The following is a 13,529-nucleotide window of genomic DNA, read 5'->3' on the forward strand; positions in this document are numbered from 1 at the left end:
TATAACTGAACAACTTACATTCTAATTAAAACTTTGTTGCAAAACATGTTTGTGACTACTCTTATGCTGCTTTCATATAGTAAAGTTATAAGAAAAGCAATCATATATATGCAGGGTTTTAAAAAAATAAACTCATAAAAATACAGGCTTGAGACCTATTTTAGAATTAAGTCAAAACAAGCCAACAACTGAATTGTACCTATGGCCAGTGGGTGGCACTAAAATACATTTGAGGCTTGTTTTAACTGTTTGTTTCCTCAAGGCAGAAAAACACCAGTAGATTCAGTCTCATTGCCCTAATATGGAATTCCATATTTTATTAGAGATTACAGAGTAAATAGTTTCTTAAGGTACATTTTTTTTTTTATCATCACTGATGTTCTGTCTCCATTCCCCGCTCCACTTTGAGTATCTTTCTGTGACTTTTTCCCACAACCTACAAAGGTCCTGCAAGGGTACCAGACCCTCTTAACTGTGGCACAGAATTGTGGTGTGAAACACATGATGGCAAACAAGAACATTTTGCTTCTTAACAATACCCCATGTTTAATGCTCTGGGGCAGCTTTTTCTTTGAAGCAGCAGCAGAAATTCAATTTTCCTAGCTTGTTCAAATATCTTATTTAATATTAGAGTCACAAATTACACATTTTGTTATTATTTAAATCCCTTGGGCCTTGTAATCAAAGAAGCACATGCAAATTGACTTTTACATGCTGTGTAGTATTCCTTAGGTGCAATAGATAGAAAGTGAGGATATCTGTCCACCTACTCAGATTTTCAAGATCAGATTCCACCGGTTTAGTAGTTTTCAGTGGAGGAGCCAGTGGAATTTGGGCTCATTTGGAAATCTTGGCAATCAAAAGCATTCTGAGAGGCAGTGTTGCTTCAATCCAAGTATTGGGGGAGTTTGCCATCTTCTCCCAGAGAGCAACTTCCTCTGAAGTAGAGTCCATCCAGTCCACTTCAGTCCCATAACTTTTACCTGAAAAAAGGAAGCTTTGCATTTAGAAAGAAACAGCTCATTGGGGGTAGGGGAAAGAGGGAAAGTTATTCCCTAATTATAACCACCAGTGGAAGCTAGGAGGAGCTTTCTTCACTGGGAGGGCAGATGTGAGACTCAACATAAGGAAGAACTGTTCAATTGTCTGAGTGACTTCATGTTTGTAATCATTACCATAATTCCTAGAGCAATGATTTTTCTTCAAGTTAATGTAAAGGCCAGATGAAAATTCATCAGGGAATAAGGGAGTTGGGAGGACTCCTGCACTGGGTTGGAGATGACACTAGATAATCTCTAGGTTAGTGTGACTAAGGCTTTAGTGTCTAACAGACTCAATTTTGAATCTTGGCTCTGCCACTTTGTAGCTATGTTACTTACTTTCTTGGACTATCAGTTCCTTTGGGGTAACATTAGTAACTACCTCATAGACTTGTGAGGATTCAATGAAATAATGTAAATGAAGCATTTAATACAGTGACTGGTGCTCCATAAATGTTATTGTTATTACTCAAAGCATATATTTAGCCTTGAAGGACCATAAATATTTTTGCAGGGCAGACTAGTGATGAAGGCTTTTCTGTCCCTGCCACTGCCACAATAACTTAAGCTCTATATGCAGAGACACTTCACCCTGTTAATCCTCATATCTGGAGCCCTTGGCATACAACCTGACATTTCTTTACTCATTTATTTCACTATACTTAAGAGATATCTGTTTTCAGGATATCTCGGTTTTCACTGGGAAGAAGCAAAGCAACAAACAAACCTCTAGTATCTCTAGAAAAATTTGGCTCATGGAGAATTAAAAATGTAGCAAACAGTACCTGTTCCAAAGCCAATACGAAGACCTCCCAAAAATTGGTTGGTTAATTTGTAATGGTCCCAGACAGTAAGCTCTACACAGGCTTCCATCAGATCTTCAGGCCTGAACCCATCATACACCATAGTGTGGTTGAAGATAGGGTTGGTGGTTTTCCCTACAGCTCTTGTCTTCTGGCGACTTTTCCTACTTGTATCTGGAAGGATGGTACTACAAAAAGAGGCATGATTGTGGGAGCATTTTAGTAAGATAGTGAACATTCATGCTTTCAATACATAACAACACAGCTATTAAGGATTGACAATGGAGGAAAAGATGTGGAGAGATAGTGGTGGTGGTGGTTTGGCAGACAGTGGGGTAGTGGGTAGGAACACATCATGCTGAAAAGACTCTGGACCTAGAGTCGGCTATACTTGGTTTGAATCCTGACTCTGCTACCTCCTGGGTATGCATTTTAGGGAAAGTTACTCAACCTTACGGACACTTGCTTCTTCATCTATAAAATGGGAATGGTGATGCTGATTTCATAAGGCTAAAATTAGAATTAAATAACATATGCAAAACACTTAGCTCCATGCCTGCATTTAGTAAGTGCTTAATATGCTAGTAATCATTTGAGGATTCCTTTAAAATTTGCAAGCACAGGCTATCCTGATTAGCTGTGATAGCCTAAGACATTTGTGTTATACAGAATAGAAAAAGAAGAGAAACCTCTCCAAATTGCTAGATTTGACTTTGGAAATAAATTATGTAATTTTTTTTTTACAATCACTTACATTTCATTTATGATAACAATTAAATGAACTTTAACCTACCATGCCTCTTGTAAGTGGCAATATAAGACAATACAAGTGGCAACACAAGGCAAGAAGGTCTGTGAATGGTCTCAGAATGTGACTGACTGACTTGGTCTTAGAATGAGGCTGACTTGAGCCAAAAAAATCTTACCAGCTGACATCTATAAAGATAATGTGTAGGGAAAATCATAAATAATATCATCTATGCTACTTAGATATATGTCACATATATATTTATTTATTTAATAGAGAAGGGGTTTGGCTATGTTGACCAGGCTGGTCTTGAACTCCTGGGCTCCAGTGATCCGTCCGCCTTGGCCTCCCAAAGTGCTGGAATTACAGGCGTGAGACACCTCGCCGTACCAGATATATGTCACATATATTTAAAAAGCTACAGTTGGTCTTCTGGTAGACTATATATAAATAAAATTAGAGAAACTAGGAGAGCATACTAATATCTGTTTAGTTATTATTTACTAGATGCCAGCCACTTTATATGTATAACAGAGAGAAGAGTTTGCCATTTAAAAACCCAAACTGTCTCAAGCTCTTAGTAAGGGTTGATTAGCAAATCATTTTCCAAATATCTGCAGTCTCATACAATGACCGTTTGCAAATAGGCCACAAAACAGGTGGGACAAAGGAGAGAAGGAATTCTCCCTGCTCCATAAAGGAGTCAAGGGGTGTGACATCTTACCATTAGAAATTTAATAAAATCTTTTGAACTGATTATTGCCCTCACCAACAGATGTTTTCCCTAGAACACATTACACATTGAGTATGAGGTCTCTAGTTCCATTTGACCTCTTACTTTATGATTTTAAAGCCAAATGAAGCCTTGAGAGTTCATGATATAGATTCCTCCAATTCATGTCTCCATTATCCCAAGTAAATTCATTTAAATTATGAATGATGAGTCAGTATTACAGATATAGAGAACCGAAACTAACCAGCAAAGACCAGGCTACAGAACTGTTGCAGACAGAGTCATCAATACTATTACCATTTAACAAAAGAATTTAGATGACTTCCCCTTAGCAGTGGTAGATCAAGGCATTCCTTCACCCAGATGTGCACTTCTCCAGTTGTAGGAAGCTTTTTACCTACAACAGAAAAAGAAGAGAAAATTTTCACTGCCAGTTCTCCCTTGGCAATACTGTGTCCAAAGATGTCAGCTTAAAAATGTTCTGGCATGGAGATACTAGCTAGTATTTGATGACATCATCTGAACTGATTAAATCTATACAGTCTTAACTAAGTCTTCATAATCTGGTTTTACTGAACTCGATAGCTCTATAAAAATAATTCATATTGGCTTTAAGTACCAAGTATTACATCATTAGTACATCATTCATTTGGGGTTTTGCTTGATTCAACAAAATCAAACATCAGGAATGTGAATCATCCATTTACAGTTATATTCAGAACATTTCAATGAAATGCATATACCTTGCAAACATTAATACCAGTATCAGTTGGTGCTAGTGGAAGGCATGTAAAACATATTTGGGTATAAAGTAACCAAAACAGGTATTGGCTAAGGTATAGTCATTTTTAAGAGTAGTTATACTTTTTTTTTTGAGACAGGGTCTCACTCTGTCACCCAGGTTGGAGTTCAGTGGCACAATCATGGCTCACTGCAGCCTCAACCTCCTGGGCTCAAGTGATCCTCCTACCTCAGCCCTCCCAGAGGAGCTGCAACTACAGGCATGTGCCACCACACTTGGCTAATTTTTAAATTTTTGTAGAGACAGAGTTTCATCATGTTGCCCAGGCTTGTCTTGAACTCTTAAGCTCAAGGGATCCACCTGCCTCAGCCTCCTAAAGTGTTGGGATTACAGGCGTGAGCCACCACACCCAGTCAAGAGTGGTTAAACATTTTATAGGGATATTGTATGTACATACGTAATAGTTAATATTATGGGCAGATAGTTACTAAGAAGTTGGCTTAGTCTGAAATTGTTGTCTAGGCTGGGTTCATACGAACAGAGGAATGCCACCAGATTTTTCTGAATGGGTTAGCTCAATCAGTCAACCAAACAGTACTTAGTGAGGATCTATCATAAGCTCATCTCTATGCTATGCTAGGAACATCATTAGATATACAGAGAATACATGAAATAATATATGCCCTTGGGAAATGTTTATAGTTATGTTGGAGAGAATAATTCAAATAAAATGATAAAAATGTAATATACAGTGAAACTCCAAGTTATTACTGTAATGTTCTAGAAGATGATATGATCAGTGAGATCTAATATAGTTAGGGAAAGCTTTATGGAGGAGATGGGGCTTCATCTAAGACTTTGGTAGGTTGAGGAGAAGAGAAAGCCATTTTAAAGAAGAAAAACTACGTAGACAAAAATTCAGACATGGTGGCACCCATCACAACACACAATACCCCTGCCCTCTACTACCAAGTGATAGAAGGAAAAAGGGAAATGGGGTTTCTATGAATGTTGACTTTAAATGATAGGATACAAATTATATGCAAAAGAATCTACCTTTTAGGAAAATCCAGAAGTTCAAAGGTGGCAGTCTGACAGCAATCCAGCCTGAAAATATGCTTTACTTGCCCTCTAATTCTTTCTTTTTTGGGGGGCGGGGGGTGGTATAAACTACATCAGAATGCTTTTCTTTAGTTCAGTCACTATCCTCACCATCAATTATTTCTTCCATCTCACTAGCTTCACTGCCTGGTTACTGAAAGCATTTGAGTTTACAACCTCTGATTTCAGCCATAACATTCATACAGATTCTTAAAGAGACTAACTTGGGGAACTTGCTTGGGAAATGGAGCAAGGAGCTGGCTGGCATTCATTTCCTGCTAGTCTCTTGCTCCTTAACTGGGCTGAAGACCTGACAAGGAGGCAATTGATAATCTTGAGGGAAAAGCTTTATCTCTTAATGAGACCCTGAGAGTGGAGGGTGAATGAGCTTTAAGTTCTCTGGAGTCCTCTTAATTCCCACCTGTGAAAAAGAACACTCAGGTTCTATTCTTATAGCACTATCAATAAGTCCAAATTCCAAACACAGGAATACACAAATTCTGAATACAGGCCATTCACATTGTGCAGATACAAATTTTTGGAGAGTGAGGTGAAACCCTAATGACTATAAACTAAACTAAAAAAAAAAAAATGAGAACTTTCTTATAGAAACAGAAAGTAAAATGATGATTACCAGAAGCTGGTAGTAGAGGAAAAGGAAATTGTTGGTTAATAGATAAACAGGTTCAGATTTGCAAGATGAAAAGGTTCTGGAGATCTGTTTCCCAACAGTGTGAATATACTTAGCACTACTGAGCTGTACAGTTAAAAATGGTGAAGATGGTAGATTTTATGTTTTCTTTCTTTTTTTTTTTTTTGCCACAATAACAAAAAAAGAATTTTCTTATTTACAACTGTGAATAGGCTCATTTGGTCTATACGTTACTAACTTGATAAGTTTGTTTAGGGCCTCACCTTTGAAAACACATAGTAAATACTGTGAGAAGGGAGGGATAAGGAAAGGACATAAATCTGAATAGAAAATCATTACATACCAGGGACTGGCTCTGGGACATACTGGAGAGCTAGTTTCATTTCACCTCTGTTTTCTGCTTCAAGGGCAACTGGTGCTGTCTGAAAAGTGAAGAAATGTCAGCAGGTGGGAGACAGACTTTTCATCCTGTTTGTTGGTATAGGTCCCATTACAGAACCATATCTGTCCCATTTCTGGGACCATGTGTCACTCATGAGTGCTCTGGATTAAAATTTCTCTTTGCATCAGAACTAGACTGTTGCCTTAATACCTGGGAAAACTAGGCTGTATATCTTGAAAAATCTTGCAGGATACCCAGAAAATATTTCAAGGCCTTTAGTCTCAAAGATGGTGAAGAAACCAGAATGGCTTTCTTGGAGATGGGAGAGGTTTCTTCGAATGCTTTAATTTTGATCAAAACACAAATATTTTGTTAGCTATTCAGTCAGCATATAAAACAATTTATTTGTATTCCCTTTATTTGAAGGAGTATGAGATAGTGTGTGAAAGTAAGGGGGGAAAGGCCATATCTTACATTTTCAAAGCTGCACTAATCTGATTATTTTAGGCCAAATGCATAGAAGTCTGTAAGTATAACAAAGACTGAACAATAATTTTTTAAACTTCTATCTGTTATTTTCAAGTACACGTTGAATATTCCTTATCTGAAATGCTTGGGATCAGAAATGTTTCAGATTTCGGATTTGTTTTTTGAAATTCGTAATATTTGCATATACGTAATGAGATATCTTAGGGATGGGACCCAAGTCTAAACACAAAATTCATTTATGTTTCATATACATCTTCTACACATAGCCTGAAGGTAATTTTATATAACATTTTTAATAACTTTATGCAACCCATCACATGAAGCAGGTGTGGAATTTTCCACTTGCGGCATCATATCGGCACTCAAAAAGTTTCAGATTTTGGAGCATTATGGATTTGAAATTTTTGAATTAGGGATGCTAAACCTGTATAAGAAACCTGCATAAGATAGTTTTTTACTTTCAAATTCTGGCTCTTTAGAGCTTTATTTTCAAAATATGGGTATGTATCAGAAACGTAATGGTAGCCAGTTAAAAATGAGATGCTTTTGATATCTTCTGAGGAGTTCAGGTCTTGGGTAGGGCTAGAAATAAGTGCTTCAAGTGATTTTGATATAACATTTGAGAACCATTTCTTTAGTGGAACTAAAACAGTTCCACTGTTGTGTAGACACTAAGTTATGGTTTGTATTAGTTATTTATATTTATCACTTCCTACTATGATGGACTAGCTTGGATCACATCAACCCCTAAACTAATAACAATTTAAAAGGTGGGATTTTAAATATCAGTTTGAAAGTGCTAAAGAATTATTAACACAGACAGGACTCAAATGAACAAGATCTCAGAATCTGACATTCTTCTCTGCTTTTCACTTTGAGACATTTAAGTAGTGCCAAACTGAGCACATAAAAAGCCTAACAGAATGAGACTGAAAAGGTAAGCAGGACTTTTAGCAGTTTCATGAGGCTGGGGAGACAAAACTTGGAGTCCACGGCCTGTCAAGAAGGAATGGCACTGGAAAAACACTCTAGACCAGTGGTTTTCAAAGTACCGTTTCTAGGTCAGCTGCACTGACAGGGAACCTGTTAAAAATGTATATTCTTGGGCCCATAAACCTTGGGAATAGGGCTCAGAATCTAGTGGGTCTATTTTTTTTTTTTTTTTTTTTTGAGACAGGGTCTCGCTTTGTTGCCCACGCTGGAGTGCAATGGTGTGATCTCAGTTCATTGCAACCACCACCTCCCGGGTTCAAGTGATCCTCCCATTTCAGCCTCCTGAGTAGCTGGGGCTATAGGTGCATGCCACCAAGCCTGGTTAATTTCTTTGCAAAGGCAGGGTTTTGCCACGTTCCTCAGGCTTGTCTCCATCCAACTCCTGGACTCAAGCAATCCACACCTCAGCCTCCCAAAGTGCTGGGATTAAAGCTGAGAGCCACCACACCCAGCCCCAGAATCTGTGATTTAATAAGTCCTTCAGGTGAATCAGATGCATGCTGATTTTGAGAACTATTTCCCATGGCTTTCAGTTGGAACCTCTGAAGGGCCTTAGCCTAGGAATATAAGCAAACAAAAACTAGACCAGATCACATGAAAACTGGGCTTGTGCTTCAAAGTCAGTTTATTCCCAGATTAAATGAAGGTGGTCTATGCCTGCTGTATCAGAAGCAAAAGTAAATCCTCCCCAATTATTCCTAGAACGTTCTCATATGCAATACCCCACATATGATCAAAAAATGAACAGGCATACCAAGACAAAGAACTAAGTGTCCAAACTAAGATTTTAAAAAATAGATAAGCAGGACTCACAAATGTTTAAGATATTGCAATTTTCAAGTACATACATTAAATAACTTTGCATGCTGTATTTTTAAAGACAATGTTAAGATAGAGAATTTTAGGAGAGAAATGGAATCAAAATAGTCAAAAGAAAATATGCTTTCGAAAATATAAGTTTTATATTATAGATTGGCTTAAATTGTAGATGGTTTTAACAACAGAATAGACATAGCAGATAAAATTGTTGAATTGTGAAAAGGTTAGCAAAACATGGACTGAAATATAAGAAAAAAAGTATACAGAAAAGACCATAAGAGACATGTTGGACAGAATAAAAAGGTATAACATACTTGTAATTGGAGTTTCCAGAAGGAGAGGAGAAAATAGTGGGGCAAAAGTAATATTTGAAGAAATAGTTGCTGAGAAATTTTCAAAGTGATGAAAGATACCAAAACATAGATAGATTCAAGCAGCTCACTGAACCCCAAACCTCAGGATAAATTAAAGAAAACTACACCTAGGCTCATTATAGTACAATTGCTAAAAATCAAAGACAAAGAAAAGTATCCTAAAATCTGGAAAAGAACACATAACCTTCAAAGGAGCAAAAATAAGACTAACAGCTGACTTCACAACAGAAATGACCAAATACTATGAAATGACATCTTCAAAACACTGAAAGAAATAATTGTCAACCTAGCAACAGAGCAAAAATATCCCTCCAAGATTGAAAAAGATGTTATGATACCAAGAAAATCTGAAATAATCTGTTGCCAGGAGATATTCACTAAGAGTAAAACTAAAGGAGAGTCTTGAACAGAAGAAACAACTCCACGGATAAATCCAGGAAAGGATAAAGAGCAAGGGAAAGGCAAATATGTGGTTAAATCTAAATTAATAGACCGTATAAAACAATAACGGTAATGTCTTATGGGACTTAAAAATATATACAATTAAAACATGACCAAAAATAGCACAAAGGATGAGAGAAGGGGTAAATGGAGTTAAAATGTTCTTGGTTCCTTCCACCGTTCTGAAAGTGGCAAAAGTTCTAATTTATATTACAGTTTGAATTCAAGGGTGCATATTATAATCTCTACAGGAACTAATAAAGAAAAATGAAAATAAACTATGACTGACATATTAAGAGAGAGAAAAAATGGAATAATAATCCCAAAGGAGGCAATTACGAAAATAAGAAAACAGGACAAATAGTAAGATACTAGATTTGGACCCAAATACATCAATATTTATATTAAGTGCAAATGGACTAGATAATCCAATTAAGAGACAAATATTTTAAGACTGGAAAAACATCAAAACTATTGCTTATAAAAATATATCTGAACTATAAGAATTTTAAAAGGCTGAAAATCAAAAGATAGAAACAAACTTCTAATCAAAAGGAAGCTAATAGAGCTATATAAATACAGGCAAAGTAGATTTTAAGGCAATAAGCATTACTAGAGATAAAAAGGGAATTTCAAAATGATAAAATGGTTAATTCATCAAGAAAATATAACAATTACAGTTGTATGTATATGTAATAAGACAATCTCAAATATAGTGAATCAAAAATAATAAAACTAAAAGGAGAAAAAGACAAATTCACAATTGTAACTCTCCTAGTAATTCACAGTACACACAGACATAAAATCCATGAGGATATAAAAGATTTCAGGAACTAGTTTTGACTTAATTGATAAATATAGAACATTACATCCTTTAATCATTGAATACACTTTGGTCTCAAGTAACACATGGAACATTTATCAAAATTCAGCCAAATATTAGGCTAAAAGTCAGTATCAAATTTCAAAGGATTGAATTATTTAAAAGACCTTCCTGAAGTCTCTGAAACATTTGTGTTAAATGATTTAAACATGTTCCCAATAACCTTTTTTACCTTTCTTTTTTTTCCTCTAGTTTAAAATTATCCCAAACTACAGATCTGTACTCTGAATTAAATGCAATTAAGCTTTTTCCTATACACCAGGTACCACATCAACCAACCAAATAAACAAACAAAAAATTCCGGACTCACCTTCCGCTTCAGAGGGTACCATCTCAATTGTTTATTCTGTTTGTTATCCCAGTCCCATGTTTCCAAATCAAGTTCCACCTCCCCTAGGAAACTATTGCGCTTAAATGTATCCCGATGCCAAATGGACAGGTTCAATTTCTGTGTCTTTAAGATTTGTTTTTCAATTTTATACTGAAGTTCAAAGAAGAAAATTAAATGATGAAAAACATTACTTGATGCCAAAGTTATAACACAGAGATGAAGAGAAAATTCATCTGTATATATCAAATTTTCTTATCTGTTAGATTTCAAGTCCCAAAAATATTGCAAAGTCATCTTATTCTAAGCATCTTGTTTCAAAGAGCTAAAATCCATCTTTCATAAAAGCTGATTTGCTTCCCCACTCTGGAAAAGCAAACCAAGGCTCAGATATCATAGTTGGTAATAGCTCTCTAACAATAAAAGCCAGTTTTTCAATTTTCGCTGAATATTTTTAGACTAGATGTAATACAAAATTGAGTCTAAAATACAAATCAAATGTAACCGAATTCTCTGTTTTCTACTTAAGAACAAGGTCTTTTTTAAAATAGTCTTTTTAGAGCAGTTTTCGGTTTACAGCAAAACTGAGCAGAAAGAACAGAGTTCCCATATGCCATGTATGCTGCCACATACACACACCTCCCCCACTATCAACATCCCACACAGATGAGGTATTTAAAATAAATAAATAAATAAACTTGTCTTTTCCTGCTTCATATGACCAAGTAGAAAAGGTCTGGCATCCTAACAGTTTTTCATCTCAAATGTAGTCAATCTTTAATTACATATAATCATGGAAAGGACAATAGTACTTCTAATCTAAAAATAATTTCCATTTGGCTTCATGATGTACTACTTGAATGTCCACTGTGGTTGTAGTAAGTCTGCCTTTCTCTGAGCTTAACATTTAAATTATCTGGCTTTTCCTGAGTATAGGGTTGAAGTAGCTGACCCAGAAATAGCCAGGGTACTAGGGTATATCATAGTCAAACTGTAATTAAAAACTTGCTACAAAAATTCTACAGGTGGTTAATTCAGACCATGGATGACTGAGTGTTGATTTAACTGCTTATTTTTCCAGAGGATGATCAAATACTTGGACAGAGTTTTCAGAAAGAGGGAATGAACAACACTTATTTTTAGTTTTAAATGATCTGTTAGTCATGACTAAGGCAGCATGATGTAGCTTTGGGAAGAAAAAGAATATGAGCCAAGTATACTTTCTATTCATCTGTCCATTTATCTTTCCAGTAAACATATTTTGAATACCTATCCCAGATTAAGGATCAAGATTTATTAAATGCTTAATGTGTGTTGATCTGTCACACAAATTAACTAATTTACTGTTCTCCACTGCTAAGGTAGGTACGTAAGTACTATTATTATCTTCCTTTTGCAAATCTGAAAACTAGCATTAACCCGACTTGGCAGATCTGAGGTGCCCAAAGACACACGGTTTACAAACAACACCAAGTTGGTCCCTACCCTCATGGAACTTACAATTTAGTGGCAAGGAAGACAATAAAACCACTAGTTAAACTGCTGTTAACATATCCTGCTATAAAGCAAGATTACTGAGGCAGCAGACAGCAGGAGAACTTAGGGGTTAAGCACAGCCCCTCATAAGAGGAGGTATTTAAGACAGTACAGGAGGCAGTTAGGGAAATAATGTGTGGAAGAATATTCCAGCCTGAAGGAACAGAAATTCACAGAATTGTGAGAAAATGTACTTCCTTAAAATAATGAAAAGAATTCAGGGTGACTGGAACAAATACTATGAGAGAGGAAAGTTGAGGCTGGAGTTCAGGTTGTGAAAGGACTGGTGTGCATGGTAAGAAAGATGGCTTTGACCCTAAGGGTTATAGAAAGCAGAAAAATAGCATAATCAGAATTGTGCTTTTATAAGATCATTCTGGTTGCAATGCTCAACTTTATCAGCTGTGGGGTTTTTTTGTTTTTTGTTTTGTTTTGTTTTGTTTTGTTTTTTGAGACAGAGTTTCACTCTTGTCACCCACGCTGGAGTGCAGTGGTGTGATCTTGGCTCACTGCAACCTCCGCCTCCCTGGTTCAAGTCATTCTCCTGCCTCAGCTTCCCAAGTAGCTGGGATTACAGGTGCCTGCCACCATGCTGGCTCATTTTTGTATTTTTAGTACAGACAGGGTTTCACCATGTTGGCCAGACTGGTCTTGAACTCCTGACCTCAAGGGATCCACCCACCTCGGCCTCCCAAAGTTGCTGGGATTACAGGCGTGAACCACCTCACCCAGCCAAGCTGTGTGTTTTTAAATAAGTTACTTCATTTCTCCAAGTTTCATTTGCCTCATCTGTGAGATGCAGATACCAATACCAGCCTGGCAGTTTATATATGGGGAGTGAATGAAATAACGTATACAACATTCAGGTTGTTTTGTCTCAAACAAAACAGTCTCAGAACATTTGTATTCCCTTCCTCCTCCTCTCTTGGTGACTGACTTTATCCTGTAGAGCTACTACCCAAAGAAGACATGGTAAACAGGTCACCATCTAGGATTTTCCTATAGAGAGAGTTCATAGATACCCGCAGTATTTCATTATACACAGGATTCAAGGTTTTCTTCACTACGAGTGTTTTCTTCTTGCCCATTTTGCCTTTGTCTGGTAGCAAATAGGCCTTTACATATCTGAAAAGGAGAATTGAACAGACAAAGTCAAAGAAAATAAAAGTTATGTTTCCACCTCTAGTTTTTTAAATACATTGAAAACTGACAGCAGAAATAATTATTTCATGACACTGAGAAAAGCAGTGAATAACAAATTTTCCTACCAATACCTTTATACTTAAATGTGTAAAGGGTTTTAGTGGAATTGATCATTTTATATTGTTTTGAAGATTTTTAACCGGCATTTCCTGCATTCCTTTTTTCCTTTGGCCTTAACTAATATGCAGGGGTGGAAAGGGGCAGAAAACACACTTCCAGGCCAGGCACGGTGGCTCACACCTGTAATCCCAGCACTCTGGGA

The 13,529-nt window shown here is 36.6% G+C and overlaps 1 protein-coding gene across 30 annotated transcripts in view; it reads right to left on the reverse strand.

The window, feature by feature from the left end:
• Positions 1 to 286: 286 nt before the first annotated feature.
• The window catches only part of SYTL2 (synaptotagmin like 2), a 155,817-nt gene continuing 142,574 nt past the window's right edge, over positions 287 to 13,529 (reverse strand). For 29 of the 30 annotated variants that reach the window (XR_010147302.1, XM_063783356.1, XM_063783354.1 and 26 more), the window contains 6 exons: positions 13,087 to 13,189; positions 10,511 to 10,681; positions 6,163 to 6,241; positions 3,622 to 3,721; positions 1,826 to 2,031; positions 287 to 983 (listed from right to left, as the gene is read on the reverse strand). Coding sequence is in view for 29 of the 30 variants with exons in the window: in XM_063783356.1 (XP_063639426.1) it covers positions 838 to 983; positions 1,826 to 2,031; positions 3,622 to 3,721; positions 6,163 to 6,241; positions 10,511 to 10,681; positions 13,087 to 13,189 (805 nt within the window). In the remaining variant the exon portion in view is untranslated. Of the gene's footprint in view, positions 984 to 1,825; positions 2,032 to 3,568; positions 3,722 to 6,162; positions 6,242 to 10,510; positions 10,682 to 13,086; positions 13,190 to 13,529 lie in introns of those variants that run through there. The other variant, XM_063783351.1, reaches the window with a different exon arrangement.

This window comes from Pan troglodytes, chromosome 9 (assembly GCF_028858775.2).
Source record: "Pan troglodytes isolate AG18354 chromosome 9, NHGRI_mPanTro3-v2.0_pri, whole genome shotgun sequence".
NCBI classification, from domain to species: Eukaryota; Metazoa; Chordata; class Mammalia; order Primates; family Hominidae; genus Pan; species Pan troglodytes.